The 11,481-nt window shown below is 38.1% G+C and overlaps 1 protein-coding gene across 1 annotated transcript; it reads left to right on the top strand.

The window, feature by feature from the left end:
• Positions 1-4,195: 4,195 nt before the first annotated feature.
• On the top strand, positions 4,196-10,486 carry hsd17b3 (hydroxysteroid (17-beta) dehydrogenase 3). Its single transcript, XM_029439361.1, has 11 exons — positions 4,196-4,382; positions 6,817-6,863; positions 7,125-7,200; positions 7,343-7,450; positions 7,603-7,670; positions 7,986-8,030; positions 8,480-8,514; positions 8,638-8,719; positions 8,827-8,892; positions 9,147-9,296; positions 9,415-10,486. Exons 1-11 carry the CDS (start codon positions 4,232-4,234, stop codon positions 9,559-9,561), a joined length of 975 nt encoding a protein of 324 aa, XP_029295221.1. The 5' UTR covers positions 4,196-4,231; the 3' UTR covers positions 9,562-10,486.
• The last annotated feature ends 995 nt before the right edge of the window (positions 10,487-11,481 follow it).

Raw genomic sequence — 11,481 nt, 5'->3', positions numbered from 1 at the left:
TCCTACGCATGATGGTACTGTTTTTAAAAACCATCTTAAACTGCCAAAGGAAGATTATACCGGTACTTATTTTCTTTCACAGCAGATATTTTTGAGATGTCATGGTAGGAAAAGCACAGGTGTTACGTTAACGATGGCTTAATTCTATTCAAATGTCACAATAAGCTCTGCAGACCGTGAGCCAGCATGCACAGGACCCTTCAAACAAAGCAGCCAAATAGTATTATGACATCATTTACACAAATGCCAAACTGTTTCAGGGGAGCCTCAGTGAATGGAAGTGAAACAATATTACATTGATTATACATTAGTTGAAAGAATATAACATAGAATAGCCTAAATGTATCAAATTAAATTAAATGTATTTATATAAGCCCAATATCACAAATTACACATGTCTCCGTGTGCTTTACAGACTGTACAGGATACAACACCCTCGCACCGCACAAGTAAAAACTCCCTAAAAGAACCACAATTAAAAGGGGAGAAATGAAAGAAACCTCGGGGAGAGCAACTGATGTGATTTAGTTAAAGAAATAGTTCAGAGATGCAGTAGTTTCTGGGAATTTTACAGTTTTTCCCCCACTTTCCAATCCAATAGCCTCTGCTGCTAACACTAGCTAACCTTGTTGTCAAATTCTGTCTTGAATGAAAGTAAGCTAGCGGCAACATAACTTTATCAGCTAGCTAATCACGCTAAATGCTTATAGCATGAGCTCTAACAACTATCACGTTATCTACGATGCAGCTAACATTGATGTCGCTTAAGCAAAGTTATCCTCTGCCTTGCCCTATTACAATATAACCACAGCTATATGCGTCCGCGGCCATATAAACGTTGTGATAAAGATTTCAACACCATGACTGTTGTTTGTGGTTGCTTGGATGTATTCCACATATACAATGAAACTATCACATCTGATAAGAAGAGAGTCCATGAAGTGGGTTAGTTGTGTTTTGAAGCGCTGAGAAACCAAAACAAGCTCAGGGGTCAGATGAGAGCAGCAACTGTACCATTACACCATTACCATTATTAAATGATGTTGATACACAATTGACTTTATTAGCAATATTCGCAATGTAGTCCAGGTTGATTTGGTGGCCCTCTCTGTGTGTCAACAACATCGATAATAAGAAAACCCCACATTCACTAATGAAAGGTGCGACACTGAGTTTCCAAATCGTGAATGCACCAAACTCCAAAGCTAACTTTGGGCTAGCTAACAAGCTTAACTTATTCAATGCGGAACCAAGGGCCGACAGTGTTCGTGATGTTAATAACGTATTTCCTCAATCCAATGTCTCCAACTAGAAACATAAAACAGGACTCACCTAAAAGAATGACTGTAGAAAAACTGAATCTGTGCTGTTGCAGTGGCTGCTAAAGGTCTGCCAATGGTAATGTAATGGGAGATGGAAACACACGCTTGTAGGAATGGCGCGAGCAACACAGCAGGCGCGCGCTGATGACGCAAGAGGTTTAGCAGGCGTCCTTCGTCATGAATGAATGGAGCCAGCCGCTGCTATGTGCTGCAGAAAAACATGTGAAGGTATCATCATTACTCCTTTTCATCATTGTTGTCGTCTTTTGGAAAAAGTACTCATAGCATGTGGCATTCGTATTAAATGAATAAAACTGTAAACATTATGCACTATACTGTACACATAAACAGTGGTGGAAGAAGTTCTCAGATATTTTACTTAAGTAAAATAAGCAATAATATAGCCTATGTAAAAGTCCTGCATTCAAAATCTTATTTGAGTAAAAGTACAAACGTATTATTATTCAAAGAATACTTAAAGTACCAAAAGCACTTATCATGCAAAATCCATTTCAGAAATATATTATATTAATATATATATTAATATATTATATTATTGTATTTGAATTATTGATGAATTCATATGTTCATGACTTTAATGTTGCAGGATGATAAAGGTGGATCTCATTTGGACTATATAGGCTGCTGCTTGGTGACTTAACTTATAATAATATATTATAGCTTATTAGTTATACATATATTTTCTATCAATAATCTAAATGTGTAAAGCAACTAAAGCTTTAAAATGAATGTAGTGAAGTAAAAAGTACATATATTTCCCTGTGAGATATGGTGGAGTAGAAGTAGAAAGCTGATTAAAAATTAGTTACTTTCCACCACTACATATTAAAGGCTTTTACATTAGTCGTCCCCTTGCCTACTCAGCTTTAATGCCATTTGTATTCATAAATATAAGCTCACTTTTTGGTTGTGTTTGAACATGAAGTCAAGCATGACAGCCAATTTAACTTTTAGCAATCCTAAAGCCGTAAACACTGTAAACATATTTTAAGTTATAGTGAAATATGTGACGCCTATTGCTTCGTTGTAGCGTAATTCTCAACTATTTTATGTCTAATTTAAAGACAGAGCAAAACCCAAATATTTTCAGTTTACAATGATATAAAATACAGAAAAGCAGGAGGTTCTCACAATAAAGAAGCTACAACCAATGGAAGTTTGTATTTTTATTTTAACAAATAATCCACTATCAAAACATCACATTATCGCAAAATAGTTGCAATTGAATAATCAATTAATTGCTTAAGAAAAAAAGACTATATCACAGCATGCAATCCTATTCCAGGATATCAATATAAATTGTATTGTAAAAAATTCTAAATATCAAAATGACCAGACTGGAATGTTTTTGGTACATTTAGAAAATAAAATACCTGAAAAGTCAAAGCAAGAAGAATCAATCCAGAAGACACACAGCAACATGAACATGCAAATGGAGTTTGTAGCCACCAAACAAGTAAATATTCACTTACCAGAGCTAAGAGTAGTCATTCCTCTTCCAAACAAACATCTTCTTACACATTCATCTCTCTAATGATACTGATGACTGTAACTTCAATCATGTTTTTTTGCACACAGTATTTTCTATATCATGACATGAAGGATGCATGTTAGAGGGACTATCGTACCATGTTTTGACCATTCTGTGGTAATGAGACAGGTCTGCTAGTGTGTGTGAAATCTGAACTCAATGGTAAAGTTTATCACCATTGATATCCATTCATATGAACAAGGGGTTGCAGGCATGTCCGTGGTTGTATTTATAATGGAGTTTTTATTCAATTTTTCTTTTTTATTTCCTCTGTACTGTAGGTGGGAGGAGTGTCAAGTTGGAAAGATGGACATTTTCACATCTTGCACATGTGAGCTTTAATGTGTTACCACACATACAGTGTGTGCATAGAGGCCCTGTCACACATATCCGTATGGCAGAAACGTGTGCTGGTGTATATGAAAATTTGTCAGAGTCCAAATACGTACAACTTTTAATCGGATTGGAAAAGTGAACATATACAGATACGCATGTCTAACCTATTGATAGCGCATCACTTACTAATACAAAATGTATCAGATGAATGCCCAACGAATGCATAACTTATACAAAAATATGGATGTATACAAAATATCAGCAACACGCTGGTGTACGTTGATATAAGGTAAGGTATAAGTAGTATTCGTTATGAGCAGGCGGTGTTACGCTGGGGTGCGTTGTGCGATGTTTTGAACATGTTCAAAATTACTGGGCGTACCCGACGTGTGCTTCATAAGTTATGCAGACGTTACACATAAGTTACGTTAGACATACGTGAATACGGAATATGTAGGTGAATACTTACCTACGTGTTTCTGAAATACAGAACTGTGTGACAGGGCCGTATGTCTGGCGTGTTCGTCCTTCAAACGATCACAACTTACCCTTAATTTATATCAAAGTATTGCGGATATTTCATATACGCCAGCATACGTTTGTGCCATACGGATATGTGTGACAGGGCCTTAAAGGAACAGTGTTCTGTGTAACCTCATCAAGAATCAACAGTGACCAAAAAGATGTGGCCCACTGATAAAGATGGATTACTTTGCGCTGTTACTAAGTTCTGATGGCACAGAGAAAACCTTTGTGTGCTTCAGATGTAAATAGTAAAACAGCCCAAAATCAGAAATTTACTTCAAAAGGTTTTATTTTTAAATATCAGTTCATCAGCCTGCAAAATTTTAAGGGAATTTTTCATACTATTTATGTGTGTGAGGGTTTAGAGTCTGTGGAGGGAGGGGGTTTCCTGAAATGGGAGTGTCCTCTTGCAGGGTTATTCTTTTCTTTCTGTCGTGCTTTATCTTAAGTGAATCACTGAACTAAATTTGTTCTCTTAGAGCAGACACAAACAAGTATGGATTTCATGGAATTGTTCTTCATTGCTCTTGGTGCTGCCGTTATTGTCTGCTATGGAGTGAAACTGCTGCTTTTTAGTAGGATGCTTTTCCCCAAAATGTGGTTTCCCCTCTCGAAGTCTTTTTTCACCTCTCTGGGAGAGTGGGCAGGTGAGCTGTGTGTGTGTGTGTGTGTGTGTGTGTGTGTGCGTGCGTGCGTGCGTGCGTGCGTGCGTGCGTGCGTGCGTGCGTGCGTGCGTGTGTGTGTGTGTGTGCGTGTGTGTGTGTGTGAGCATGTACTGCTATGTATGTCAGACCTACCTAAAGCCATATTGTGGATAAGATAAGAAATGCTAATAAATGATGGATGGGACAAATAGCATCAGGACAATTAAGATGTCAGTAACTGTTATAACTAACTACTTACGTTATGGGATAAAACTCCACATTTGTATATGGACATGTGAAATTATTATGGAGGTATGAGTATATTCCTATGCATGAAAGTACAGTGTCAAAATGTGCCTGTGCATGCAAAAATAAATGTGGCTGTACAACTGTAAAGAAAATGAAGAGTTTTCAGTTTTCAGACTTGTTTAGACTTTTCTCTGTTAAACAAGATTCTACTTGCATAATGCTTGAACTTTGAGTCTCAAGTTCTAACTTTCCCTTGGAACACATGTGTTAATGCCAGCAGCTTACAGAAGCAAGATCTTATCAATGTTATCTATGACATTTTCTACATAATTTAACAGAACATTTATTCTGAGTTCCTCAGTAAAGCACTCACAGCCAATGTGGTTATAGTTCAATAATGCTAGTTGTATAACAAGGGAGGCAAACTAGTGTCAAGAAGAAAAAGAACAATTACAGCATACACTACTAACGACAGTATAAAGTGCCCCACCTTCTAGATCATTTCGCAATCACAATGCATTTAGGGTAAGTTGACAGAAGGGATTTATGACGATAAGGAAAGCACAACTACTTTCTCCAGTTGGCGCAGGGAATCAAACTTGTAAGCATCCTATAAACTTGAGGACAGTGTCGGTGCATTTCAATTGCACCAAAACATTCCTTTGAAGTTCCCAGAGCAATCTCGTCAAATTACGAGGTTTCCTTTAGAATCTTCTGAAGAGGTTATTTAGTTTCCCACAGTGCTTAAAGAAGCTTAATAAAAAGACACAGAGAATACTGGGCTGAACTTTTCTTTATGTCTGAAGCCCAATTTCATTCTATTCCAGCACAGAGGAAAACAGACACCAGCACAGTATGCTCTAGGCTGTAAATACCCTGTGAATCTGCATTCATTTCTCCCTGACAATCTGAAACCACAATTGCATAAGTTTATTTAATATTTACCAAGGTCATCCAGCCCATCATCCACTGGCCAGCAGGATGCCCGGCAGAGAACTGCAAGCAGTGTCCAATTCATCCATGCCTGCCTCAGTGTCTCTTCCAATGCATAAATGGATGTAGGGATGAACACAGAGATGTACTTGCTTGTCCATGTGTTCGAGATTGTAGCTGTAGCTCCACCTTTTCCTCTGTGTTTACCCCAATATATACCTTTGATAAACTGGACCGGCCATGGAGCAGAGTCAGAGCAGAAATCCCACAAAGTGATGAGTTGATTTCCCTCTCCTGATGATCGACGTGTAGTCATGCCCGACTCGCTTGTAAATATTATATCCATGTTCCGTGTCTGCTTTTATAGTTTGTTTATTGGATTACATTCAAAGTGGCGGAAACAAGAAAAACACCACCGACGAACCACCTCGCTTCGTCCTCACAGGTGCCAGGAGGATGTTTCGCTGAGTGTTTAGCTGTTGGCAGCCCCGGGAAACAACGTAGCTTCAGTCAGCAGTTAGCTAGAGTTCAGGCGCCGCCACCGGGAAGATGAGACGAATATGTGGGTCGTTTTCTAGTTTCTGCGACTTTGGATTTAGTCCAATAAGCAAACTATCGTAACGTTACACGCACTACAGCCCTCCGGTTAACACTTTTGCTATCTGACACTGTTCTCATTTGGTAAGAAACAAAGCACTGTGCACACATTTGTAAGGAGCATTCAGTTTATCTATTCAACTCAAAGAATTGAAATAATTGCTGCTTGGCTTATTCCCACAATGACAACAGCTCAAAGCAATGTATCCCATCCCACCTAAAGTCCTCATGGCTAACCTTATTATTACATCTCAGTCCTGCAAAAGCATGGTTTACCGGTAGTTGAATAAGTAATAATGCCCTGCCGATTACTTAATGTCTGAAAATAGTGAGTAAAAGCCTGCGATTGCTGGAATCAGGGTCAGGGGGAGATGGGGGAGTAGCGTGTACTCATAAACAAACATTTTCTATTTGTTCTCAACAAATTCCTTATCAGAACTGGGGAACATGTTGTATTAGCACAGTATGTTCGAACAGGATGGGTTGGGTTTAGTGTAAACAAACACAAACACAATTCTTGGATTTTCCTGACAGCAGAGGAAGAGAGATGGTGTAGTGCAGCTCTGATTCACATTGCCCATACTGTCAAAAAAGGAAACTGCAGGAGAATATGAAAACAAATTCATTTCTAACTCTAAACCCTGCATCCCTGTTTCAGTGGTAACTGGTGCTTCGGAGGGAATAGGAAGAGCATATGCACTTGCAGTAAGTGATTGTTTGAATATAACTGCTTGTTTTAGAATGTTTACATTTCTGTACTTTAAATTGAACTACATGACACCAACATTAAGTTAAATTTCAGATATTATTTTTATTTTTTATAGACCTTGGCAGGAAAAACTGTATCGGTTTCTTACCTGCCCAGTTAATCATGCATGTAAATGTTTTATTTAATGCACATCTGCTCGGCAATTTGTAAATATGTATTTCTTCTACCATCCACTACTGCATCATTACTTCCCTCAGCTGGCTGAGAAAGGAATGAACGTGGTAATCATGAGTAGAACCAAAGTAACACTCGACCAGGTGGCCAAGGAAATAGGTAAACCCTTTCTCTATATACATTTTTTATTGTGTTTGAGTTTAAAACTTGAATGACATCCTCAAATATGCTTGTTTGTCATCTATAATAAAAATAAATAATGTACAGTATATTGCTGACCCCACATTTTCATTCTTCTCAGGTGATACCACAGGGCAGAGGGTGAAAGTGATAGTAACTGACTTCATGAAGGACAATGTCTTCAGTGAACTTGAGGATCAGCTTAGGAACCTCAACATTGGGGTTTTAGGTTGGACTTATTTATTTACAATTCCATGTAATGATTGAAACATTATTTGTTTTCACAGACACCAAACACAAGAAAAAGGACATTATTTAAAATACTTCTTCTGATTTACTTCCCCTGTCTGAAACCGTATTTTCATTTATTTCCTACCCAAGTCAATAATGTTGGCATGCTGCCCAGCTTCATCCCCTGCAAATTCCTTGAGACTGCACGGTTGGACCAGGTCAGTGGTACCTCTGCAGCTTTAGGTGCCCTGTGAAGTTCAAAGGGAGTTTTGGTGTTACTCAACAAAATGGATTGTGTGTGTGTGTCCTTGGGATTTAGCAAATGTGTTTAATGCATTTCCTTCATCATAAAACATTTGAAAAGTATTTTTCATATGCCCTACTTCCCTTTGCATTATTGATATGTTTCACATCAGATCTTTTTTTTCGGAGCCCCATTTTTAAAAACTTGACTTTATCTACCCCTCAATATTTCCTTTCCCTTAGTTATCAATATAGACTATTTAATTGTATTATACTATATTTGCTTTCAGACAATTACAATGACGATAAACTGCAATGTGAAAACTATGGCCAAGGTAAGAGTGTGTTTGCTGTTACTTTCTTTCAAGAAAATGAACTCTCGCACTATAAAGTATTGGTGACGTGTGTAGGGTCAAAACACTCTTGACTAGGAACAAAACAAAGAATCCTGCAGACTGTCCATCACTTACTTTATCAACAAAGTACAATATCAACAATATCAAATAGACAAAAGTTAACATAGTTTTTGTCTATATTAACTTTCCTTTATGAAGGTCTGAGGACCAAAACAGTGTGTGATGGTCCTTTGTTTTCTTCCCCAACTCTTCAACCATGATGTAAAATACTAACAAATGTGAAAATCTTGTTAGTTTTCCTTTGTAGCACTGCAACACTTTTGAGAGAGCAGTTAGTTCAAAAAAAATTGACCTCTACCACACTTTAAAAAAAAGAGCTATGTATTTTTGTTTGTCTCAAATCTGATCCTCTGTCCTATTTTCCCCAGATGTGCAAAATAATCCTTCCAGGCATGGAAAACAGGTTTCCTACCCATCTTTTCTTCATTAGATGTAATGTGTAATACGACACAATTATAACATGTTGATTTACATTTCGTTTTTGGCCACAAATGTAAGACCAAATAGTGTTTTTCTGCCTCTACAGGGGAAAAGGGGTGATTGTGAATATTTCGTCTGGAATTGCCTCTATTCCATTCCCCCTGTACACCCTGTATGCAGCATCTAAGGTAAGTACAGCATCACCAGTGCACCTCTAGTTTTCCTAAATAAAAAAATTTGATCACTCTAAAAACTTTTTTTTATCACGCTAATGCTCTAATTTGTGTTCCTATAGGTATTTGTGGAAAGGTTTTCTCAAGGTCTTCAAGCTGAATACAGTGATAAAGGGATTATTATACAGGTACTTTTGATTCTTATAGAGACTCCACCTCAAGGTCTGTACCTTGAGAGGAATAGACTGCAGTAACCAGCCCTGCATACCCATGTACCCATACACACACACACACACACACACACACACACACACACACACACACACACACACACACACACACACACACACACACACACAGAAGGAAGAGGGAATTATTAACTTTAAAGTGATCTTATAAATCTTGTCACAACTTTCTCTTTCTCTATATTCTTCTTTCGTAGGCAGTGGCTCCATTTGGTGTCTCTACTCGAATGGCAGGTTACCAAAAAACCAACATAGTGACTCTGTCACCAGAAGACTTCGTAAAAAGCTCCCTCCAGTACCTCAGAGCTGGAGACAAAACGCACGGCAGTGTCTGTCACATAGTTCTGGTAAGACTTAGCCTACTGGTACACCATCTGATACTGTCAATTAATGCCAAGTAACATGGCAAGTGACTGATTTGTACTGTTATAACGGATGTTCGTGTTTTTGTGTGTGTGCATACAGGGCTGGTTACTGCAGTCTATTCCTCTCAAGGTTCTCTATGCAGAGTCTATGCTACACAGCCTACAAGACTATATCAAGAAGAAAGCGGCACTGAATGCAACCATCTGTGCATCAAATGCAACTTTTGAAAATGGCAGAAATAAATAACCAGGAACAGCAATGTAAAGATATCTGGCTTATGAATATTACAATTATGGAACTTATGTTGACAAACCTATGTTTTCTGTTTTTGTAAACATAGTAGTCTCAGTCTTAACTTATGAAAGTATTATTATATTATTGGTTTTATTGTTATTATTAGTTACTGTACAGTAGTACATTTTGTTTTTTATATTTTGCTACATTGTGGGTAAGCCATGCTCAGGAAAGCACCTTCATTAATGGTATTATTTTCTTTGTTTTGGGACCGTAAAAGCGCGTTAGGGCCTCTCTAGAGCCAGAGTTTGGTTTGTCCATTCTGGGATACTGTAGAAACATGGCGGTGCAACACAGCGGCTCGCTGCATACTGTATGCAAAGGGCTCATTCTAAGTTACGAAAACACAACGATACTTAGTTTCAGGTGATTATGCGCTTATGAAAATATCTGTTCTGCCAATAAATCCCCCTAAATCCTACACACTGGTCCTTTAACTATGACATCAGCAATAAACAGAGGCTATAATTGTTTTTTTTACATATTTCTGACAATGTCAACAAAAGCTGAACATAATGAGCTTCGTAACATTAGCATTTATGACAGAGCTGTGGTATTGAGTTGAAATATATTGAAAGTGTTCCTAATAAAATGGCCACTAAGTGTAAATGTATTGCCATTCAGGGACATCATCATCATTAGAGGTTCACAACTTTGTGGGAATAATGTTTTATCTTATTTACTTGTAATTTATGTTGATTGATCTGCTCCATCTTGTTGTTGAGAATAATAGACTCTTTGTTTTATATTGTCTGTTGGCTCCTTTGTGTATGTCTGTATATTTCCTTGAATATATATCTATGTAAATGTTAAACAAGTAAAAAATATGACTTTTACTGTCATGTCACTGCAATTGCTCATGAAATATTTTTGATGCTGGTAAAACGTTTTTCAATGATGATGAATGCCGAGCTTTGTTTTTGACAACATTTTTTAAGTCATACACATCTTGATATTTCATTCACCAACCACACCAACATCAGATTAACAAACAAAAGCCCTCACACCTTTAGCACGATAAACACAGTCTTTCTCTCCTAGTACACTATCTTTACACAACAACATAAGTTAATTTTTCAAACTACATTTCCATTCATTCAAATGTTCAAAATTGAAATGAAAATAATGTGGCTAAGCATTAATACTACTGACAGGTTTGTGTGTGTGTGTGTGTGTGTGTGTGTGTGTGTGTGTGTGTGTGTGTGTGTGTGTGTGTGTGTGTGTGTGCGCGAGCCCAGTTCTCTCTCTCTCTCTCTCTCACACACACACACACACACACACACACACACACACACACACACACACACACACACACACACACACACACACACACACCTGTAACTGCCATTACCATCCTCTTTTCCCCTCTGAGATGGAGGAAACGTTGGATCGCATGAGTACACCACCAGACCACTTTGCCGTGGTGTCAGTCATCATTATGATACCCACAAAAGCAGTTGGGGGCGGAAGAGAAATGATGAGCTTCTCTCTGGTTCCTGAGGAATGAGAAGACACCGGAGACATGGGTTTGATAGCCTGCTGCTTACAGGATGATGTACAGTATTTAAAGCATGCACAAACATCTGTGCATGTACATAAGCACAACAGACACACACAACCATTTGAATTAATATGTGCTACCGAGATGTCTGACCTAAAAGAGTCACTAATCATGGAGTGACCTGGCTGTTTGGACAGCCGTGATGAATGATCCTCCCCATGAGAGATAGCACAGGGAAAAGGAAAAGACGCTGAAGGAAGAAAGAGAGAGGTCAGAGTGACCCTCGGTTTAGATGATCCATGCCATGTCTTTTTGGAAAGGGCAAAGAATAACTAATCTTCACATGAGAATGGTCTTTACTTATCCCACAT

The sequence above is a fragment of the Cottoperca gobio genome, chromosome 9 (assembly GCF_900634415.1).
Source record: "Cottoperca gobio chromosome 9, fCotGob3.1, whole genome shotgun sequence".
NCBI classification, from domain to species: Eukaryota; Metazoa; Chordata; class Actinopteri; order Perciformes; family Bovichtidae; genus Cottoperca; species Cottoperca gobio.
Note: the sequence above shows the minus strand (reverse complement) of the source record. Positions and strands in the feature narration are given on the sequence as shown.